General features: G+C 38.7%; 1 protein-coding gene across 1 annotated transcript in view; it reads right to left on the bottom strand.

Annotated features, from left to right (window-relative positions):
- The window catches only part of LOC128738194 (PDZ and LIM domain protein Zasp), a 195230-nt gene that overhangs the window by 21150 nt on the left and 149389 nt on the right, over positions 1-24691 (bottom strand). Inside the window, exons 4-11 of the mRNA XM_053833137.1 lie at positions 20859-21010; positions 20619-20799; positions 20396-20553; positions 20243-20334; positions 19142-19367; positions 17781-17978; positions 10068-10158; positions 956-1471 (exon numbers count right to left, since the gene is read on the bottom strand). Of these exons, the coding sequence (XP_053689112.1) occupies positions 956-1471; positions 10068-10158; positions 17781-17978; positions 19142-19367; positions 20243-20334; positions 20396-20553; positions 20619-20799; positions 20859-21010 (1614 nt within the window). The remainder of the gene's footprint in view (positions 1-955; positions 1472-10067; positions 10159-17780; positions 17979-19141; positions 19368-20242; positions 20335-20395; positions 20554-20618; positions 20800-20858; positions 21011-24691) is intronic.

Genomic DNA, 24691 nt, shown 5'->3' with positions numbered 1-24691 from the left:
TGTACACTTTATATTAGATCATGATCATGATCTGGAAATGTAACGTGGTTTTTGAAACGTTACACTTTGGATCACAATAATATCTCTTATATATTGTTTTTACCTCGCGGAAAAAGCAACCGCAAATAATTTAACCACCGAGTGACTATTTATAGAAGCAACCCGATCGGTATGTTCTCAATGCAATCTCAACTGTCAATGTAAATTAATCACAAGCAAGGCACGTTCCCGAAGGAAATCACGTGTCCCTGCTGCCAGCTGGCGTGGTGTATCGTTTGATCAAAAATAGTAATTTGAACCGCTCGGTGTCACGTGGCTCTAGTGTTCAATACTACCGCATGGCGATGAAACGGTTACCTTCGGTGAAAGTTGTCATCACCCAACCAACATAGAACTCTCAATCTGCCACTTAGCGAACAATCAAATTCTATCCTCAACAATAAAACCAATTATATTTTTATGTACCCACTCGATTGACCCACTGCCATAAGTATTTCACTTCGATAGCCCAAATAACACACACATTCGGCTCCGAGTCGATCCCAATAGTTTCGGTCGACAACTTGTCAACTTGTCACTTAGTCGACAACGACTGTCGCCATCGTTCAGACGGAATCGACTCAACCGAGCGCCGTCGTAATCGGCGACCGAAGGACATTGCCGGTAGTATGGGAAGTACGCATTTCCCGTACCACCCACCGGCGGTGCGGTGTCCCCATCGAACCGAAAATTCAACCCTGACAGCCAGTAGTAGTCGATAAGAAAAACAATAATGTCTGTGGATGTGTCTCGCGAGTGACCAAAATTCCGCTGGCACTCCGCCAGCCAGGCAGAGCTATTATGTAAACGCGCGGAAGATAATACCATTTCCTCCCGGCTCGAAGGTTCTTTTTTTCAATACTTAAAATACTACGGTATAGAACAAATCATGCAGGTCATGCAAGGGGTCACTTACCTTATACTTTGAGTTACTTCCAGGTGGGAACACACTCCGAATGACTGCTCCCCCGATGGTTTTGTAGAAAAATCCATATTCGTTTTGCGTAACCGCCGTTCCATTTTCGGCAGCATCCGTTGAGTCCGCAGTCGGTTCCGGGGCCACGGCCAGTCCGTTGGGACCGAACGCGCCCGGATCGACTGTCTCAACTGGAGGCTGCTGTTGAAACGATTCCACCGTTTCCGGATTTTCCATGCTGCTATATAACGTAAAAGCTGGAGGTGGCGGCGGCGGTGGAAAACTGATTTCGCACTGCGTTGTGAAGGTGGTGGACTTTGCGGTCCCGTTGGTCGACGGCTCGAGGATCAGTTCGTTCTCACTACTGGTACGCGAGTGCAGTGGGGACACTTTGTTCGACTGGACCGGCGAGAGGGAGTTCGAGTTGCAGTATCCGCTCGACGAAGTCGTACTGCTCGATCGGGAATGCGACGGAGACTGAGCGCTGCTGCTTCCGTTGCTGTTCGTTTGCCCGTGCTAATCGATCGATCGGTCGGTAACGGGTGTTTGATGTCGGGTGTTTGCCGTTCGGGAGATAAGTACATTTACACGCACACATCACACACAAACACACAGGTAGCGAGCGCAGCGGTGGTTAGAAGGCATGCAAGGATTACACACAAACAAGTGAAAAATAGTTGATAAAAAAAGTGATAGTAAAAGTAAAAAAAACGAACAAATGCACTGGTAAGAATGTGGCGCGCAGGTACAGCATTGTTTATCAGGTGGAGCAGCCGCGTGGGTGGAGAGCAAACTGATGACGATATTTCGGGAAAAGTTGCACCAAAGGAGAAGCGCAAAAATAAATCCATTCCTAACTGGCAAATATATCCCTGACACTTGACTTGTGTTCTGGGTGATTTAAACTTCATTCATAATGTAAGAGTTTGTATTTTCAGTTGAAGTGAATTGAAGTGAAGTGTTGTTTTTTGCATGTTAATTGAAATCGGTTTCTAAACGGTTTCTAATCGGTGAGCTAAATTTTAAAACGAGTCATATTACCGACGGTAATCTATCGTTAGTCATTAAAACATGGGCTTTAGTGATCTGTTAATAAACTGTACTGGAGGTTTCAAATGAAAATGCTGGCTCATATTTTTCGTTTCGCCTTTGCCAAAAATATCCATTTCAATCACCATGGAACTCCATTGCATTCTTGTAACTTTATTTCTTTAAAAGAACAATGAGATTTTTTTAATCAGACAAAAAAAAAAGGCGTTTTTGCATTTTTATTTAAAGTTTAATCGTGAAAACCAAATCTATCCATACTTTTCATATATGTACCTTTCTGCGAGTGTCCGTCTCTCCCACAACAAGTGTCCGTCTCTTCCGACCATGCGAACAAAGCCCCTAATTTATAGGGAATTTGCCAGCGCACGTTATGGCTATATAAGATAGAGATCTAAACGGGGTATGAAATGGAGAAGGCAAATGAGGAGCGTCCAATATAGCTCTAGCTATCCCAAGCCCCTACCTAGCGCCTCCACGTGGCCATACCCGGTAATGCTCTATTGAGTAGCCAAGCTAGGAGGTGCGATACTGTGTGGTTCCCGGCTGCCTGATCTCATAATCGAGGTTTTGGGCAGACGGTGGAGCCACACGATCTGGTAAGCATAATATAAGTTATTTTAATTATTTTTTTTCGTTTTAGCTTATGAAGCATTTACTGCTTTATAGTGAAAACTTTGGCCAATACGAGTGTTAATACTGCACATGGATATTGGATACCAGAAGAAAAATTAAATTAATTATTAGAAGCACTTATGGGAACTAAAAGGACGCAACTCTATTCCATTCCAAGGACTGCTGGTGAGATTGTTCTATTTTTACCCATATATACCACATTTCATAAATAAACTAGAATCGGGAAGAGGGAGGGACCATCAGAGCACTTGTTTGAAGCGGTGGGCCTAGGGAGAGTGAAACAGTCAACTTTCTAGGGTTAATCTTGGCCCGATTAACAACACATCGTGGATAATGAGCGGGCTCTTCTCCCCACCTGCTGAAGTCATTCTGCATTAAGACGGTTTATTCAACGATTGACTCAGGTGACTTAGCCCTTGGAAGGAGATTCTCTAAATCCCTGGTACGTGTAAGTGATGTTGCTTATCGACCAATTCCCTTTTGGCCCTTCATACAAGAGTTGGGAAGCATCCCATCAGACCGATCGTTGAATATGTTCAACTCTTTTTGACATGATAGGCTCATTGCTATGAACGGATGTTCTGCTAAGGCAGGTGGTAGTACCATATATTCATATAAGATAGAGATCTAAACGTTCAGTTTGTATGAAAATAGCGATCAAAATAGTTACATTTGATTAGATATTGATTTTTTAACCTTAAGGTGTCCGTCTTTACCGCAATTCCTCTACTATTTTCTATGCAAAAACCTACCAAATACAAGAAAAAATTGAAATAATATTTTTTGTCGATTTACGGAAATTACATTGTTTGAACTTGGACTTCTGTACTAGAAGTGTTAACACTCCATGCATTAATTTTTTGAGTTCTTTGGACCTACAGCCAATTTTGGAGTTATAAAAACTCTGAAAATAATTTGCAATGACCTTATTGCTAAAACATTAAAAATGTTGATTCTGTGTTGTTCTCATACTTTGAGCGGCAAAGAGGCCCCATTTTTTATATTTTTCTTAGCAAAAGTTGTTTTTATAACAAATGTTTAGAGATACAAAAATGTTTGTTTCTGTAAAGAATTAATGTTGCGATAATCAAATGGCGACACACATTGACTTGCTTTTACTAACAAAGAAGTAGATATTTTCGATAAATAGAATCCAGAAATATACATTTCTTTGCCAGAAATATCCGTTTTCTTACTTATGAGAAACAAAACACCGTGCGTCTCCAATACATTCTCGTATCTTTAAAACTGTATCTTAAAACCTAGAGTATAGTTATAGGTTGATAAATTGGATACGTTATGTAAAATTTTGGTTTCTACCAAAAATACAAAAAATTGAGGTCTCTTTGGTCCTCGCACCATAAAACATAGAAAAATAAGCTTCAATCATGTACTTTTCTGGGAGACTAAACCTTTTATGTGATATCAAAATCACTAAAACTAGTTCGTAGTTTAGAAGCTATATTTTTTTTAAAAAGCGGTCTGGCGAAAACATAGCCAAGACCACAAATGCAAAAGAAGACATCCTAGTCTAAAACTCTTCGAAAAGTAATAGGTACACAAGCTTTGAATAACAGCGGACCAATTTTAAGTTTCGATAAAATTTCATACAATTGCTGAATGTCAAAATAACCAAAAAATAAGTAGTCGAAAAATCAAAAAGTTGAAGAACCAAGGACTCAAAAAACCGATAAGTTGGAAAGCTGGAAAATCGTAAAACCAATTTATCGAAAAGGCAAAATAATAAACGTCGAGGAAAGTCGAAAGGTCGAAAAGTTTAAAAACCAAAAAGATAAAAATCGAACAGCCAAAAAGACGAAAAGTTATCAGAGAAGTCGAAAAATCAAAAAAAAAAATCGAAACATCGAAAAGTTGAAAAATCTAAGAGTCGATTGAAAAGTCCAAAAGCCAACAAAGCGATAAGTCGAGAAATCGGTAAGCCAAAAAGTTGATAAGCCGAAAAGTTAAAAAATTGAAAAGTTGAATAGTCAAAAGGCCGGAAGAGTGGAAAAGTCGCAGCATCGGGAAGCTGCAAAGTCGAAAAGCGAAAAATCGAAAGTTGAAAAGTTTAAAAATCGAAAGATTAAAAGTCGACAAGTCGAAAAGCTGACGAATCGAAAAGTTAAAAAGCCGAACAGTCACAAAATCGAAAAGCCATAAAGTCCAATAGTCGAAAGTCGAAAAGTCGAACAGTCGAAAAATTCGAATATTCGAAAGTTAAAAAGTCGAAACGTTGTAGCGTCGGAAATCTGAAAAATCTGAAAGGCGAAAAGTCAAAAAATCGAATAGTCGAATAGTCGAACAGTCGAAAAGTCGAAGAGTGGAAAAGTAGAAGCATCGGAAAGCTGAAAAATCGAAAGGTAAAAAGTCGAAAAGCCGAATAATCGAATCAAAAAGTTGAAAAATCAAAAAGTCGAAAAGTCAAAAAGTCTAAAACACGAAAATTCGAATAGTCGAAAGTCGAAAAGTCAAAGAGTCGAAAAATCGCGAGTCGAGAAGTCAAAAAACCGAAAAATCGAGTAGTCGAAAAACCAAAATGAGTGGAAAAGTAGAAGCATCGGAAAGCTGAAAAATCGAAAGGCGAAAAGTCGAACGTCGAAAAATCGAAAGTCGAAAAGTCGTAAAATCGAGAAGGCGGATAGTCGAATAGTCGAAAGGTCGAAGAGTGGAAAAGTCCGATGCTTCGACTTTTCCACTCTTCGACCTTTCGACTATTCGACTATCCGCCTTCTCGATTTTACGACTTTTCGACTTTCGATTTTTCGACTTTCGACTTTTCGCCTTTCGATTTTTCAGCTTTCCGATGCTTCTACTTTTCCACTCATTTTGGTTTTTAAACTTTTCGACTTTTCGACTTTCCTCGACGTTTCTTATTTTGCCTTTTCGATAAATTGGTTTTTCGATTTTCCAGCTTTTCAACTTGTCGGTTTTTTGAGTCCTTGGTTCTTCAACTTTTTGATTTGAAAGCTAAAAAGTCTAAAAGTCGAATAGTCGAAGAGTGGAAAAATCGAAGCATCGGAAAGCTGAAAAGTTGATAAGTCAAAAGTTCGAAAAGTCGATGAATCGTAAAGCTAATAGGTCGTAAAATGGGATAGTTGAAAAGCCGAAAAATCGAAAAATCAACAACTCGTAAAGGCAAAAGTCGAAAAGTCGAAGAGTGGAAAAGTCGAAGCATCGAAAAGCAAAAAGTCAAAAAGTTGAAAAGGCGAAAAGTACAAAGGTCGAAAAGTCGGTAGGTTGAAAAGTTAAATAGTCGAAAAGTTGAAAAGACAAATAGTCTAAAGTCATCAAGTCGAAAAGTCGACAAGTCGGAAAATCGAAAAGTCGAAAATTCTAGGAGCCGAAAAGTTGAAGAGTGGAACCGCCGAAGCAACGTAAAACTAAACAGTCGAAAAGTTGAAAACTTTTTCGAAAAGTCAGAAGATAAAAAAGTTGAAAGATCAAAAAGTCAAAAAATCGAAGAGTCGAAAAGAAGGAGAGTGGTGAAGTCAAATCAACGAAAAGCTAGAAAAACGAAAAGTCAGAAAGTTAAAAAGTCGAAAAGTCTAAAAGTCGTAAACTCGAATAGTCAAAAGTCGAAAAGTCAAAATAGTCGAAGAGGCGAAAAATCGTAAAGTTGAAAAATCGCATGTCGAAAAGTTGAAAAGTCGAGAAATCGAAAAGTCGAGTAGTCGCAAAGTCGAAGAGTGGAAAAGTCGAAGCATGAGAAAGCTAAAAAGTCGAAAAGTTGAATAGTCGAAAGGTCGAAGAGTGGAAAAATCAAAGCATTGGAAAGCTGAAAAGTCGAAAAGCTAAAAAGTCAAAAGTTCAAAAAGTTGATGAATCGAAAAGTCGGAGAGTTGAATAACCGAAAAATCAAAAAGACGTAAAGTCGAGAAATCGAAAAGCCAAAACGTCGAAAGCCGAAAAGTCGAAGCATCGAAAAACTAAAAATCGAAAAGTTGAAAAGGCGAAAACTATAAAGGTCGAAAAGAGACAAATAGTCTAAAGTCATCAAGTCGACAAGTCTAGAAGCCGAAAAGTCGAAGAGTGGAACCGTCGAAGCAACGGAAAACTAAAAAGTCGAAAAGTTGAAAAGTCGAAAGGTCGAACAGTCAGGAAGTCAGAAGATAAAAAAGTCGGAAGATCAAAAAGTCAAAAAGTAGAAAAATTGAAAAGTCGAAAACGCGTAGAGTCGAAAAGTAGAAGAGTGGTAAAGTCAAATCAATGGAAAGCTAAAAAAACTAAAAGTCGGAAAGTCGAAAAGTTAAAAAGTTGAAAAGATGAAAAGTTAAAAAGTCAAAAAGTCAAAAAGTTGAAAAATCAAAAAATCGAAAAGTCGAAAAACTGAAAGGTTGATGACTCGAAAGCTTAATAACTCGAAAAGTTGAAGAGTCTAAAAAAAAAGATGAAAAGTCGATAAATCGAAAATCAAAAAGTCGAAAAGTTCTAAACTGCAAGTCATTTAATCGAAAGTTCAAAGAGATGTAAATTTGAATAACCGAGAAGTCAGGGAGTAGAAAATTTGAAACATCAAAAAGCTGAAAAATCGGAAAAATCGAAAAGTCGATAAAATGAACTCTTACATAACATTTTAAAATGACCTAAGTAACTTCGAAAAACTCTTCTGGCGTCCCTTGTTTTCGATTATTGCATTATAGCTATTGACACCAGCAACCAATTTTTATAAAGTTGACGGTTCAAAGAGAACAGACCCGAAGAGAGCCTCTCCCCATTACTTAAGTCCTTTTAAAAAATTACGCGAGAACTATCGAAATGTCCAAAAGTTGAAAATTCGACTAGCAGAAAAACTGCAAAATTGAAAAATTGAGCAGAGAGATCAGAAAGTCGAAAAGTCGAGGGATCAAAAGATAAAAATATCTAATTTATTTGAACTAAAAGTGAGACAGTAGCAAAGTTCGCAAAACAGAAAATAAAGGTTAAAAAGTAAAAGGTAAAAAGTAAAAGGTAAAAGATAAAAGGTAGAAGGTAAAAGGTAAAAGGAGGTAAAAGGTAAAAGGTAAAAGGTAAAAGGTAAAAGGTAAAAGGTAAAAGGTAAAAGGTAAAAGGTAAAAGGTAAAAGGTAAAAGGTAAAAGGTAAAAGGTAAAAGGTAAAAGGTAAAAGGTAAAAGGTAAAAGGTAAAAGGTAAAAGGTAAAAGGTAAAAGGTAAAAGGTAAAAGGTAAAAGGTAAAAGGTAAAAGGTAAAAGGTAAAAGGTAAAAGGTAAAAGGTAAAAGGTAAAAGGTAAAAGGTAAAAGGTAAAAGGTAAAAGGTAAAAGGTAAAAGGTAAAAGGTAAAAGGTAAAAGGTAAAAGGTAAAAGGTAAAAGGTAAAAGGTAAAAGGTAAAAGGGAAAAGGTAAAAGGTAAAAAGTAAAAGGTAAAAGGTAAAAGGTAAAAGGTAAAAGGTAAAAGGTAAAAGGTAAAAGGTAAAAGGTAAAAGGTAAAAGGTAAAAGGTAAAAGGTAAAAGGTAAAAGGTAAAAGGTAAAAGGTAAAAGGTAAAAGGTAAAAGGTAAAAGGTAAAAGGTAAAAGGTAAAAGGTAAAAGGTAAAAGGTAAAAGGTAAAAGGTAAAAGGTAAAAGGTAAAAGGTAAAAGGTAAAAGGTAAAAGGTAAAAGGTAAAAGGTAAAAGGTAAAAGGTAAAAGGTAAAAGGTAAAAGGTAAAAGGTAAAAGGTAAAAGGTAAAAGGTAAAAGGTAAAAGGTAAAAGGTAAAAGGTAAAAGGTAAAAGGTAAAAGGTAAAAGGTAAAAGGTAAAAGGTAAAAGGTAAAAGGTAAAAGGTAAAAGGTAAAAGGTAAAAAGTAAAAAGTAAAAAGTAAAAGGTAAAAGGTAAAAGGTAAAAGGTAAAAAGTAAAAAGTAAAAAGTAAAAGGTAAAAGGTAAAAGGTAAAAGGTAAAAGGTAAAAGGTAAAAGGTAAAAGGTAAAAGGTAAAAGGTAAAAGGTAAAAGGTAAAAGGTAAAAGGTAAAAGGTAAAAGGTAAAAGGTAAAAGGTAAAAGGTAAAAGGTAAAAGGTAAAAGGTAAAAGGTAAAAGGTAAAAGGTAAAAGGTAAAAGGTAAAAGGTAAAAGGTAAAAGGTAAAAGGTAAAAGGTAAAAGGTAAAAGGTAAAAGGTAAAAGGTAAAAGGTAAAAGGTAAAAGGTAAAAGGTAAAAGGTAAAAGGTAAAAGGTAAAAGGTAAAAGGTAAAAGGTAAAAGGTAAAAGGTAAAAGGTAAAAGGTAAAAGGTAAAAGGTAAAAGGTAAAAGGTAAAAGGTAAAAGGTAAAAGGTAAAAGGGAAAAGGTAAAAGGTAAAAAGTAAAAGGTAAAAGGTAAAAGGTAAAAGGTAAAAGGTAAAAGGTAAAAGGTAAAAGGTAAAAGGTAAAAGGTAAAAGGTAAAAGGTAAAAGGTAAAAGGTAAAAGGTAAAAGGTAAAAGGTAAAAGGTAAAAGGTAAAAGGTAAAAGGTAAAAGGTAAAAGGTAAAAGGTAAAAGGTAAAAGGTAAAAGGTAAAAGGTAAAATGTAAAAGGTAAAAGGTAAAAGGTAAAAGGTAAAAGGTAAAAGGTAAAAGGTAAAAGGTAAAAGGTAAAAGGTAAAAGGTAAAAGGTAAAAGGTAAAAGGAAAAAGATAAAAGGTAAAAGGTAATAGGTAAACCAGTATAAAGCAACCAGAAAAAAAAAACAGAATTTGAAAAGAAAAAGTAATTAGTAAAATTTAAGCTTTAATTGTTTGAGAAAAGGTAATGGTAACAGCAAGGTAACATTTGGCTTTTGGATTTTTCGTATTTTAAAAATTTGTTGTTCATGTAATTTTGGGTCACGGAAGCAGGATGTCAAATCGCACAAATGCTTGACAGCTCAAAGAAAAATTTCACATCTGATCTTGAGCTCTATATATTTTACATTGAGCAAAGCATAATATTATATGATAATATAGTATGTTCCATATTTTATCTTTCAGTGCAGACAATTTTTTTTTGCTTCCTATCCACCAGACCCTTCCTTTACGTGGTGGAAATCAGTACCACAAAACATTGGCAAATCGATTGCGTCAACAGAAACGACTTAATTTTAGCCGGGTTGTGCTGTGCGCTGTGGTCAGTAGTGGTCATGGGCGCCACGCCAGCACTTAGCACCTCGAAGACCGCTTCTTATCACATGCGAAGCATATGCGCGAGAGCGCTCGACAATTCACAAACCATTTATCTAAAAATCGCGCAATCGACGAGACGACCACAGTAGAGATATGCACACGGATGGATGGGGCGGTTCTGATCGCGAAACATCTGGACCAAATAGAAAAAAAACCGTACGTCCGAAAAACAAGACCAGCATGCAACCTACACACCACATTAACCAGTGGATTCATGTCAATCTTGTGATTTTTCGTTTAAAAATAGTCACACAACAAAACACACGGGAAAAAATAGTGCAGAATTCCGAACGACTGCCTTCGCTTCGTCGCAGGACTGGCAATACTTACGTTATTGGCGTATGGCGACTGGGAGCGACCGTTCAGATTGGCGTGCGCATTGAGAGCAGCTGAGATGGCTTGGACTCCAGACTTCTGTCCACTATTCGAAGAAAAACAAAACAAAACTGCCGTTAGTCATAATGTTTAAAACACTAATTGAAACAATTTAAAAGATAGCAGAAAGAGAAAACACAGCGAAATGAAAACTCAGCACACGGAAAGTTCGCGATAGGACAGTATAGAAAAAAAAAACACACACTCGAAAACAAATTGCACCGATTTATCGACGTCGAAGATGCGATGAGAACGATTCTTTCTGTTAACTTACACAATGTTGCTGTTGCAGTCGAACAAGTAATTGATTTTTATTAGAGAGCGACACCCCGTCCGTACTTAGGTGCTAATTCCGTCACGGACCACGACATACTGAGAATCGATTCCGTATGTATGAATATGGCCGTTTCAGGCTGTAGCTTCCGTGGATGACGCAGCGAAGGTATTCCATACGATGATGATGGTGACTAATCAATCGACTGATTGTGTGATGTTTTATTTCTTTTTCTCAGTAATGCTGTTCGATACGTAGTTAAGCTACTGGTTTGTCTAGACTTTAGATTGGAGTTATTTTTTTTTCAAGAAGTAGTGTTAACGTGTCATTTAACTGTGAAGAATTGCGTTATTAAAAACTTTTTGCGGTGACATAGGGTCTGTGGGCACGGTACGATATTGTTAGTTTATCATTGTTTGCACAACTTGAGTGCAGTGTTTGAGAATTGGCGATAGCTTCAACTTGAGTATGCAGTGACTTACGGTTCATTTGACTTAAAGTGACTTGTACTGTTTGTAAAACAAATACCTTTGTGTCGTGTCAGCTTGCAGGAAACCTACGCGCTAGGATTTTTTTGCTATGACATACAACATTGCACAGTTAAATTACGAGTATTCGTATGCTTACAAACTCAGAAGTATATTCTCCTAAATATTTATACACTTAGCTAACATTTTAAGAAGAAATTATTAGGATGTTACATAGATCGCATATCAGCAAAATTCCAATTCTCGGGTTTTGTTCCCTTTTTAAAGATCATATGTTATAAAAGTCATCTCTATTCACCAAAAAATTTTACTCTAAAATGATGTTTAGTTTCCATGAAAAAGGTAAATGAAATTTGAAGAACATAATTTTAGTGAAGGCCAGGAAGGTGTTGAGACTGAGAAATTTTCGATTTGCGTTGCAACGAAGATGAGGCTTGCTGGCATGTGCCCTGGCGGGTGTTGTGGGTTCGAATCCGGTTATAATCTCAGATTATAGCTTGGTTCGCCCCAACCACCTTCCAGCATTGGACAAAAGGTAGGAGTCACAAAGGCATTTTGTTAAGCGTGGCTACCTATTACACCCCCCCCCCCCCACCTTCCTTTCCATTCTTTCCCCTCCATTCCCAAAAAAACCCTTTTTCATTACTTTCCCTTACCGCCCCTTCATCAATTGTAGAACCATTGTTTCAAAAAAATATTAAAACGTACCGGCCTCCACGTCTTTAAGAACCGGAAGGTACCAAACCGGAACGACAAACAAAACACGGTGGCCAAAAACCTCGCTAGAAGGCCGTATCGTACCGATTTCTGATCAAGGAGCGTCATCTTGAGTGGCACGCCTCTACCACATTAAGTTGAAATAGCTTATTTATGACTTGTATTTGTCATATATTAGTCACCGCAACTGCTTTGCAACATCTATGCTGCTAGTAGTAATGAACGGTGAGGCTTACAGCAAGGCGGACACCAATCAGTTGCCAGAGGCAAATGTTTTACGTTGCCACATCATGGTTGGTCGTTCCTGAAGAGGTATGGAAGAAGAAGGGGAATCATTGCACCAAAAAAATTTCAGTTTGATAGGCCATCCGTGGATGTGGCAAGATGAGTCTGCCGTACATCACGACGACCACCATCAACGGGACAATTTACCGTAACGAGTTCCTCCAGAAACGCTTGCTGCTTTTGCTGCGATCTCACGGAGACGAAACGCTGTTTTGGCTGGATTTAGGATCCTACATTACACGTGGCCAGCGTTAGAATGGCACAGAGATATCAATATTATTTTAACTAAAAGCTCTCAATCCATCGAAGTCATTGGAACTTCGCCCGATTGACAAGTTTTGTGCCTTCATGATGACCAGGTTTCAGTACACACTTTGTTGTTGGAGAACAAGCTGGCTTTGAAGAAACTATAGGTAAAAGTACCGCCATCCGGGGTGAAATTGTGCCACGGGGGCCAAAAACCAAAAATGTTTATTTGTGAAGATTTATTATATCTATAGAAACAGGTGACCTAAATTCAAAATGATGGTGAACATAACATTTTTATTCATAACTTAGAATGGAACACAGATAATATTAGTAAACTATTTAGCCTAAACAGGGTTTCAAAGTTCGCGATCAAAAATACTCGGAAATAACGCTTGTGAAAAATGTCCCCCATAAACCAACCCAAACAAGAAATGGCATCAACTTGCTATTTTGAAGGTATATAAACTAATCATTTACAATGTATTGAAAGGTTATTATGCGTTGGATAAGTTTTGATTACGAAAATAATATTTTTCGAAACTTTGTACTTTTCGAGCTTCACGGGGGTGAGATTGTGCCAAGCCATAATGATCGATGCAATTTGTGGATTTCACATACACAAAAAAAATACATCAGTATACACCAGTACACTCACATTCTTTACTATTTACTAGTACAATATTTTGACAGATTAGACTACATCATCCATTTTGGAGCATAGGTCTGCTAAATAAATTAAACTAATTTTTACTTTTTCTCTGGAAATTTCAGATGCTTTGAATGAACAATCTAATATAAGACGAATATATTATACCGTGTATAAACTGGCAGTATTAAAGAGGGGGAACGGGCCACATGTTCTGCAGCCGCGGATTCTCGAACGAAGTAATGGTTACTTTTGCTAAATGCTCAAATAGGTATGCCCCCTTAGGATACACCCCTTCATATATCTCCCTCTTGTTAACCCTAGAAACGCTACTGACCATATAATTTTTAGTTATTTCAGACCTCCCCGGGTTATTACTTTTTGTATGACCTACCCCGTTCATACTTTTTGTATGATGCGTTGTTTTTGGCCGACCCCCTGCCCCCAATAGTCCGCTTAGTTCATGGACGGCCCCATATGAATTACTTCATACTGATATTTAAATGTATTGTTTATAAACATGCTAACGTTCACTGTTTAGGTTTTTAGCCTAACTTTAAGTTTTTGGCACAATGTCACCCCCTAGAAGGGGTGAGATTGTGCCAAAGTTCATGCACTTCCAGTAAAATTAGGTTTCATTGTAACTAACCCATCTCTACGGTAGTTGTTAATTGAACAATTTAGTACATATTGACAGGTTTGAAATCAACTTAGCTCCTAAATTGTGTGTATACTGAGCTAAAAACAAAAACATATGCTTTTATGGCACAATCTCGCCCCGGATGACGGTATCAAACGAGATTTGTAACACCATTGCTAAAAAAAACTTATGAGTTGAGTCAAGGGCATGCTATGAGCATTATGGTACGGTAGTTTATTTCTTGAAAGTTTGCGGAAAATTATGTATAGTGAAATCCATCGAACCATATGGAGAATATAGTCCAAGAGGGAAGCAATTTTGGAAAGTCCGCACTCGTGTGGTCTAATTTTCTCACACACGCGTACTTGTTCTAACGAACAAACCAGCATAAGCATCCCTTTCGGACTCTCGCTCTTATTTATTCATGCACTGTGTCGACCTTCACGAATTTTAACCTAATTTCGCCAGATTGTTCGTTTTCGGCCAGAAAGCAAAAATCGAAAGTTTGGTGCCGATCGAACATTCCGTCGATTAATGGGAGCACCTCCATTTTTAAAGAAAATACCCGATTTTGTCAAAACCTCTTATTTTCTTTTGGTTATATCTCCGGAAGTATTGGGTTTAGAAAAACACTATTTTCACATTTTTAATGGAAATTACCCAAGGAATTCGAAAAAAAATATTATTTTTAAGCACCAGTGCTGTCAAATATTTTTAAACTCAATTTGAAAACCAAATTTTCATTTTGTCTCAATGAAGACAATTTGCTTTCAAAAATTACAACTTCTTCGTGTTCCGCAGATTTTTTTACATAAAAATCACTCATTGCCCCGAGGTATTCTTTGCCGATCACGAGATACAGCGTTTCAAAGCAAGCGAAACCCCATTTTTTATGTAAAATTATAAGCAAAACAATTTTTTTAAGCAGTGATTCTCTACGCAATGTAACTTTATCATATCGGGAAAGCATTTATACAATATATAGCAAAGTTTTTCTTAACAGTGTTGTCAGTTTTTCAGTTTTTCGTTTGATTTATAACACCATATGAGGAAACGTTACTTTAAAAAGGCGTCAAATATACGTTAGTTGTTTGATCATAGCATTGTAAACTGTTTTTCATCTCGCTAATAGACATGAGCTCTTACCTTCCTTGTTTATTGCGTTAATTGTTGCTAGGAGACTAATATTCCCTTAATTAATGTAACTAATCATGCGGGAAACTGAAAAGTTGGCAACACTGTTAAGTAAACCCTTTTTATATACTGTATAAATGCTTTTCCGCTATGCCAAAGTATTTTTACATTGTGTAGAATCACTGCTTCAAAAAAAAAGCTATTTTACTCCTAGTTTTACATTAAAAATGGGGAATTGCTTGTTTTAAAACGCTGTATCTCGAGATCGGCAAAGAATACCTCGAGGCAATGAGTGATTCTTATGTAAAAAAGTCTGCGGAACACGATGAAGTTGAAGTTTTTGAGATAAATTTGTCTTCATTGAGAGAAAAATGTAAATTTAGTTTTCTAATTGACTTGTTTGGCAGCACTGGTGCTCAAAAATAATATCTCTTTCGAATTCCTTGGATGATTGCCTTTGAAAATGTGAAAATAGTATCTTTCTAAGCTTAATATTTCCGGACATATAAGCAAAAGAAAATAAGAGGTTTTGACAAAATCGGGTATTTTCCTTAAAAATGGAGCGCTCCCATTAATCGACGGAATGTTCGATGCGTACCAAATTTTGGATTTTTACTTTCTAACCGAAAACGAACAATCTGGCGAAATTTGGTTCAAATCGGCGAAGGTCGATTACACGTTTGAACTTTTTCTCGATCACTTGGCATGGAATGACCCGTATTGTTTGCTTCTCGCTCGATTTGCAATATTGGAGGAAAGTATCTACGGTCTGGTCATAACATATGTTATATGGTAAATAAACACGAGTGCAGCAATTCCTGGGGTATAACGTCACTCAATTTCGTATACAAAATCCTCTTCTGCATGCTGTTTTAGACTAGCGCTATTGAAGGAAATATTTCTTGATGAATAGCAATGTAATAAATTTCGAGGCGGCGTATGATTCAATTAGCCGAAACGGGTCATTATAGCATACACCAACTCGTATATTAATGTACGAAAATTAACGTTACTGACTAATAATGAATTCAGGATCATATATATGGCTTAATAAAATGCACATAAGTTTATATTCTGTCATACAGAACTGTATAGTATTATAAATCTAATCGCTTTGAGTCAAACCTTATCGCATACGAAGACTTATAAAGTTGAATTGTTAACATATATTTTTTAGTACGTATATGGCCTACAAATAAGTACGCTTATGCTAGTTTTGTGCATCAGGTACGATTTTTCAGGATATATATGGGTGCATATAACTAATACGTTGCTCTGATATGCAAATGAAAATGTTTGCTGGGTAGCCCGAGCAGAAGCGAAGAGCAAAATAATATAAAATGTGTTATAATGCTATATTTTGTTATTGAATAGATATGGAGATACAATGATAACACATTTTGTTATTGAGTAGATATTTTAAACAGTGGTTGTAAGATGAGTTTAATAGCTGATTTTGTTATTATATCTTATTTTGACCTTAAAATGACATTCGATATATTTCATAAAAAAAATTTTATTGATTAAAAAGATTTTAGATTACAAATATTTTATAAAATGATTTTATGATTTTTAATGAATACCTCATATGGTACTGCATTTGTTATTCAATACCTTAATAATACTAAAATATGTTATTCTAAACTCTGAATACAGTCATGTTTTTGCTTTGTTATTCAAATAACAAAAGTAGTTATTCTTTTGGTCTTAAAGGAGCAAAATTTTGATATTATTTTTTGTTATTTTACCAACTATGTCAGTCAAAACAAGACCAAATTTTGATACGAGTTATTCGATTTCCATAACACATTTTGATAACATTTTGCTCTTCGCTTCTGCTCGGGAGTGACCAACGCAACGTGGCAAATAATATTCGCGAAAAAAGGCTCCTTCGAAGCTCTCATAGCTTATAAACTTGCTTAAAACTTGCAATAAGCATAACTAATGCTATTCGATTGCAAGCCAATAAGCATTTATGTAACCTTGAATGCTACTTAAGAACTCTTTTGGAAAATTATACGACTACGTTGCTGCTAACCTTCTTATAATGCTGACAATGCTTATTTGCTGGTAATTATTGACCAAAAAATTTTGAATAGAGTTTTGGATGCCAAGTTACAATAGATATACAGTACAAAAGCTAATATACAGCAACGTGCAGTAAAATATGCCAAAAATGCCAATAAACAGTTGATTTACTGCTTATGTTAATGCTTATTGGTTACTCGGGTGGAGCATTGCGTAGGAACACCAATTTTGAGATTTAGTACTTATACAAGTATACTGGTAATGCCATGTTGATAAAACGTAGTCGACTGTATATGCAGAAAGAATGTCGACTGTCGAGGATAAGCGACTAGCAATATTGATATTTGGCAGAAAACCGGACAAAGGCCAGAAAAAAATTAGATTTAGATACCGTCATGATCAATTATATTTGTATCACTAAATACGTATCTCACCTTAATTTTTGAATGGATCCCGTTTTTAAAAGTGTAAATAAGTGGAGTGGAAGTTAGTTTTCCTCCCCCTGCCCAAAGGCAATAATTTTCCCTCAGATTTTTTACATTATGGAACCTTTGGAACTTATCCAAAATTATATCTTTCAAAAGTAATTAGTGATAACAAATAATTGTGCAAAAATGTACCATGAGACATGTAGTGATAATTTGCTATCGGTGCATACAGCTAAACAGAGAGTATAGTTTTATGAAGTCAACTTACGGTGCTTTATAATCCTTTTAGTTCGTCTACCGGAAAGCTCAAGAATTATTTACAGCAAGGAAGTACTAAACTCTAACATCACTTTCACAATAATACTTTTTGGATGAGTAATTTAACACTACTTTGGGGTTCTAGAATCGTTTTCATCGCATTATGTCTTCTCTGGATGCTTAAAAATTAAATCACTAAATAGTAACTTCTCCCATCTGGCGGATCAGTTTCGTCGTTTGGTACTGTCTATTGGGGGTATTTTAAAGCATATTTTTGTAAGCACTATCTACACTCATTAAGAAGATTCAGTATTTCCGCTTTCTAGAACGGTTTCGCTAGGTATGCTGAGTAGGAAAGGAAGAAAAGAAACGAAAGAAAAGAAAACAAAAAAAAACAAAACAGGAAACAATAGAAGCAGTAGAAAGATATAGAGCAAAGATAGAGTAAGATGTACAACGGGAGCAGAGTGCCTGATTTGGTGATGTGCCGTTCCTAGGGAAGTAGATGGCAAAATACGTACGGTTTGATGATAGCGATCGGAACCATTCCGTTGGTACCGGGCGGCGGGCTTTGGAGGGCCGCCAGCCGGGCGTGGATGTCGCAGTACAGTTTATTGTTCAGATTGAAATATCCCTGGTTTTTGAGCGACGTTCCACAGGTGGCGCACTTGAAGCAATCAGCGTGTAGGTTCTTGTCCTTGATGCGCACGAACACGCCACTGTGGTGATCGCAACAGGTGGTGGTAGATGTGGGTGGTTGGTGTTGGTGTGCGTGATCGATGTTTTGTCGGAGGAAGTGTGTGTTCGTTCGTTTCCGGCGAGGGGTAGTTTTATGTTCGACACAGATAAAAATTCAAATTCAACACAGCAAATGAAAATTGAACCAGAAAAATAAAAAACAAAACATTAACGTCATCATGCAGTTGTTCCGGTTTGGCGGTAACTGGCCTGGAAGTAACCATCAAAATTTGAACAAATTTTGACTCACTCATTCAATTAACACTTGCACTCGCATGCAGAAAAAAAATCTGACGGTCAGTCGTCGGAACGAAAACCGAAAAGGAGGGGGGCAATTTACAAAGTTGGGAGCACTTTGCACTCTCTTAGCGGTCGGAGGGCTTGAAGACAAACGAGCCTAGAAAACCTGTGAACGCGTTGGTTGCTGGTTGGAACCTTACTCTGGATGGATCCTTGGTGGAATGCCCGCTCGCGGGATGGTCTGTGGAGCTGGTCGCTGAACCTGTGGTACGGCCGGGGCGGGAGCCGAGACGGGAGCGTGTGCCGGAGCGGCCACCGGTTTCGGTAGCTGGGCCTGGTGCTGCGGAAGTCCCTGCTGCATCTGGGGTGGAATCGGCGACCGCGGTTTGCCGACCATCGGATGAACCGGAAGGCGACCGGCTGTGGCGTAGCCACCGATCGCGTGACTTTGCGTCGCGTAGAAATGCGAGGATGCTGATTCCAGTTTGTGAATTGAATAATTAGTTTTGTTTGAGTAGACACTCTCGGCTGATTGACGTAAAAAGAGGTAGTCACGAAGCAAAGTTCAGTTTTGTTTTTTTTTTGTTTTTTGGCAAAAAAGTTTATATTTACACAGAACAGCAATACCGACCGGCAACGGCAACAGAGAAGAGAAAGAAATAATGAACTCGATTAGGACTCTATGTGGGGCCGAATTATTTACAACTGCGCTGTAATAGAAGAAATTCTCATCTTAAATTTGCGGACGATTCTCCCAGAGGCTGCAATCCGGATGAATCTGTAGTTTGAGGATCGTTTGAGTCTGTGTGTTGTAGCTAAGTAAACTCACTCATTCTAACTCATTCATAGCGTCAAAATTTTGGTGGTCAACATGACTATCTGGGACCATCGGATTCACACTTACACAATGAGACGATCACACGAATTGCAAATGTTCTGACCCGCCGGAAGGCCATTGGCGGCGGGCGCCAGCGGTTTATCAACCGGAGCCATGACGTGTCTGGTGACGGTCGAGGTATTGTTTTGCTGTTGAAATTGTTGCTGCTGCTGCTGCTGCTGGTGATGCTGACTCTGTTGCTGCTTTTGTTGCTGTTGGACTGTGGGCGATGTTGGCGTGGCGGGTTGATCGACTGGAGAGATTAGTATGTTGTGTTGGCGGGAATCGGAGTTCCGCGATTAGTAAAGCGATTTGTCTAATTGACAGCCTGCGGCTAAGGTTAGTAGGGATGCTACGGACGGAGAGGGCTTTTAGGAACTTTTCTGAGGCATCTATTACTTTTAGTCAAAATTTTTAAAATTAATTTCATAAACCATTGATAAAAATTAAAACATCAGACTACTCAATGGTTTTGGTCACACGTGATTTAGAAACAATTAATAAAGTAAAAATTTAACCGGAGCCAAATCCACGAAAGAGTCCATGAGGGCGCTACTTTTGAATGTTAGCCAAAAAATCTACATATTTTTGCTTGAGTCGCACCAAGGGGGCGGAGGAATGCTAACTTGAAGGACGCTAACATTCACTTTGCAGTCAGCCATCCCTCGGGTAAAACACTAGCGGCGGGGCGTGTTAAGGAGAAGGAGGAAGAGGAGGATGCCGATTAGTAACTTGATCAAAAGCCAAGCAAATTTCTCATTCACACTCGAGCAAGATTGGTAAGATTGAGTGCATGTTGCGAGTTTCGAAATCGGACAACTAAATAGTGATGAACGAATTTGTCGAATGGAGGAGGTGACACAAGATGATCGTCATGATATTATTAAACACACATTATAAATGCGATCGAAAAGTGTGCGAAAAGTGGGACGAGAAAGGGAAACAGTGGTCCGCCTTCTACTGACGGTGACATGTTTGATAAAACGATGATAATATGTGCGAAATGCTAGTCTACTAGTCTAATCTAATCGATCATTTGATCAGCCATAAAAATATTTCCGCCACCATTTAGTAGCTTTAACATACAAGCCAGTGCATAGTAGTGCGACATTAGATCCTCATCATTACCTGGTTCCGGTTCGTTGCCTTGCTCGTGCAGCAATTTGTAGACTTCGGAATTGGCTGGAGAGTAGACACGCTCATTTTTCTTGAAGTTGACACTAAAATAGGATTTAATTTTTATTATAATCGATCTGATTTTAATTGCACTGTTTTACATACCCTAGAACACCTCCAGCAAGAACCTCAGCCTGCGAAGACAGGGTTTCAGCAATGGTCTCGTCACTGTACATGGCAACCGGAGTGTTATATTGCTTGTTGACGATGCTCTTAATGGGACCTTCACTGCCGTTGACTTGCGGCTGCTGTTGCTGCTGCTGCTGGAATTGAAAACCCATTCATTAATTAGCACTCATTTGGAGATCTAATGAATCACTTGACTTACCGGGGCTGCAGCCGCGGGGAACGGTTTAGCAGCTTGATTGTGTCCGCTGCCAATGTGCTGAACAGGTTGCGGGGTAGCAGCCAGCGAAGTTTTCGTGACCGGAGTAATGTTTCCGGGAAGCGACGGCGACGGCGATGGAATCGAACCGGTTGGTGTCACTGAAGGTCTCCAGACTTGTCCTCTGAAATTTAAGACGTAATATTTGAAACATGCTTAAGAGGAGTTCCGCAGCAAACTAACCTGGAAACTGTGAGTTCGAAGGAATTTCCTGCCGCAACAATAACGTCCTGAGCTTCCTTGTGTCGGAGATTGAATACCTCGGTGTTGTTGACCTTAACCAGTGCATCGCCCGGCATCAAGCCAACTTGATCTGATACACTTCCGACGTTCACCTGTTGAAGAATGGTAAAACTTTAATAAACCTTGAAGTACTCTCAAATTAACAGTAGATCAATTAACAAAAGCGGAACCGGTAAAAAGCAATTCTCCATTAAGTGTGACTACCGATGTTGCAGCAGTCATTAATGAGGATTTTTGTTTTCATATTATTCTACTTTCTACAATCGATTCTGTCATCATTCGATTTAATTGAAATTGGCCCGCAGCAGCAGCAGCAGCGATATGCTTGCCGGGAGCAAACTTTCAATTTATTACATTTCCATTTTTGGCCTCCCATCGCATCAGCCCGCGCGATATGGTTTCTGGCTCATAAGGACTATGTCGTGCACGATGTCAGAACCAGACCAGAGTAAAAAACCTCACCGCGTCGTCCGTGGACGCCGCGAAGCGACGCGACGCGACGGTCGTGCTCGAATAAATCATTTATCACTAACAGGTTCTAGTGGCGGCGTCGCCGAACCGAGTGGCACGGCTGGAGAAGTGAAGCTGTCGGAAAATTTCACTTTCGTTACGGAGGTTAGCGATATGCTATAATAACAGTAAATTTACACGGGAAAAAATCGCAATTTAGTGCTTTCCTCTCTGTCGCATGGAATTTCTAAGTTTGGGGTTCAAAGAGAACCACTAACATAAATTACAATCTTAAAAATTGATGAGGACAATTCATAGTTATAAAATCAATTTCATCTTCCAGCAGCAGCCAGGTAAGTTTCGAAATTACCTTCCTACTCATCGACCAATCTTGGGGGGGGGGCGGGGGGCACGTTTTCATCCGAATAATTCCCGTTGTTTCGAGTCGCGTCGTTTATTTCCTTTTCCTATGCTTAGTACCCCGGGCGATTTTCATTGCTAATGAAGCTATTAGCGACGACGACGTGACATTACCTGATTCGTGTGCCGTTTTTACTTTCAGCTCTTGTACCTCAGTTCTGTACGATACCGTTTTACAGTCGAGTGGCAGAAAATCGTGTCGATGATATTCTGCAATTATATCGGATTGGATGGTTTTTCCGGGTGCTTTTAATTAGCTAGAAAAATCGTTCACATATTTCACCGATAATGGCGCTTGTGTGCGACTCTGCGACACGGTACCGATAGTCGATTGAATGATTCATTGTTTTGGTAATTTGCTTCAAAGGTATCTTGCGTTGTACCCAGTCAATGGAAGGGTAAAAAATACGCAGAAATATATCTAGCGTTATTCGGTCTGTAAAGAAAATAGCAGATCCACGGTGGCAACTAGCAGATGGACTGCAGTTCCAGCTATTTGGCGTTAGATGCAACTTAAAAAAGCAACTTCGTGGGCTCAAACCGTCATTAGACATTGCCCTTCTTTATCGGCAGACTTCGCAGCCGGCTGTTTAGAGTACAGGAAAATTACGGGGCCAGTGTAACGATCCTACTGACTCTATCAAGCAAGCACCGCCTAGCCGAGATTCGAACATGCGACGACTGGCTTGTTAGACCAGCATCGTACCTCGAAGCTAAGTGGGCGGTAGATGCATTTAGTGTGTACAATTTCAGTAAATACTTGAATAGAATCGAATTATCAAAGCTTGTAATTATATCTACCATAGAGCGCAGGAACAAACGTGGCAAGTTCCCATGAGTTCCAAGGCGGTAGGAACGGTTAACTTCCCATCGTTTGCAAGTTCCGCACACTAATGCGATCATAATATTTTTGAAATTAAACAGAACTTTAGGTTTCGCAGAAATGATTATGAACCGGTTAAAACGTTTTTAACTAAAATAAGCTGTCCTTTTTATTTGTTTACTTTGTGAGCTGTTTGTTTAAAAAAGATTAGCCTGTAATCCTGGTTTTGTTCCAAACTTTTAGACCAAACCGGAGTATGTTTCCACACCGATTTTGTAAATTTGGTTTTACACTGCATCAAAGATGTAAGTTTTCTGCAATCCGTATAACTTTTGGCCTACTTGTGCCTCAATTTGGAACAGCGCTTTTATAAAAATATTCAGTTTCAGTTTGACAGATAAAAACAACAACAAAAAACACTTGAGTTTATAAAGCTATCGCTGTTTTCTTAAACAGAATTATTGATTTACCATTTTGAAATTACTTCACTGGAATAACCTTGTCAACTCAATCCATTTTGAACAAAAATTGCATGAGAAAATTGATTTTATCGTATGCATTTCATATGGCATCAACAGACCAAAGGGTGAAATCGAACAATTCAAAGGTTTGTTTCAAGGGTTTTCCAACGAGAACTATTACAACGCACCGCCTGAAAAGGAGGACAGAGATCGGTGAAGAATTAGAACAGTTATTCTGAGCTAGTGGCACGCGCAAGTTTTTTGAGAAGGTGGACCAAATTCGTAAGGGCTCAAACCGAAAACTAACACGTGTAGGGACGAGGGAGGGAATCTAATCACAACCGTACACGAGGTGGTTGACGGGTGGAAGCAATTCTTCGATGAGAATGTCAAATGGTGTTACAATAAAAGGAGACGCAACGGTAGTTAACTTAGGAGCGCCCATGGAAGATAGTTTCCCCGCACCTGATCTTCTAGAAATCAAACGAGAATTTGGGTTGCTAAAGACACCTACCGGCAAAGCTTTATAAGCATGACCAAGAAACGCCAAAAGCGGTTTTACACTGAGTTATTTTCCACATTTGGGATAAACTCCCGGAGGAATGGATGGAAGGAGTGGTTTGTCCCGTCTACTAAAAGAGTAATTAGCTCGACTGCTCCAACTATCGCGGCATAACGCTGGTAAACGATCTTCAAGGTACTCCCCCAGATCATGTTACGCCGGCTGTCACCGATAACACAGACTTTCGTAGGGAATTACTAAGCGGGTTTCATGGGGGCTCGCGCAACTGCGGACCAGAATTTTACCATCGGACAGATTTTGTAGAAATGTCGTGAGTACAATGATACCCACGCATCACATCTTTATTGATTTCAAAGCAGCATACGATACAGTCGATCGATACCTGCTATGGCAGATAATGCATGAACACGATTTTCTGGATAAACTGATGCGACTGATCGAAGCTACATTACATCCTACGAGCGGGCATCGACGCGAGATTTTCACCAAGGATAACCAATTTCTAGGCTTTGCAGATGACTTTGATATCATTACCAGAGGCTGTGCGATGGCTTTAGTAGCAACAAGTATTGGACTAACATTCCTTCCCATCCCACCAAGACCCGCATTCGGACGTGTCCGACGTCGGTATTGATCAGCATGCAGGGATCTGATAAAGTTACACATTGAGGAATAGCGTGCTGTCCCAAGTATGCTTTTTCCAGCCATCATTTTGCAATTTTCATCGGTCCTGGTCAATAACGGACTAGCAGCACACGGGCGGTATCCTATAGGTAGAGGAGTTCGTGAATTTGGGATCGCTGGTGACCGCGGAGAACAACACTAATAAGGAGTTTCAGCGGCGCATTCAAGCGGGAAATCGGGCTTACTTTGCCCTTCTCAAAGCGATCAAGAGGCATACGCCGCCGTACGAAGCTGACAATGTACAAATCCCTTACTAGACCGTGACGCTGGTCAAGGAGGACATATGCACCCTTAATGCGGAAAGTGCTGCAAACGATATTTCGTGGAGTACAAACTGAAAGCGAAGAGCGGCAGAGGGTTGTACTTGGAGATATTCCCATCGTACGATCTGGCGAAAATCGGTAGGCTACGG

Source organism: Sabethes cyaneus, chromosome 2 (genome assembly GCF_943734655.1).
Source record: "Sabethes cyaneus chromosome 2, idSabCyanKW18_F2, whole genome shotgun sequence".
Classification (NCBI taxonomy): domain Eukaryota; kingdom Metazoa; phylum Arthropoda; class Insecta; order Diptera; family Culicidae; genus Sabethes; species Sabethes cyaneus.
Note: the sequence above shows the minus strand (reverse complement) of the source record. Positions and strands in the feature narration are given on the sequence as shown.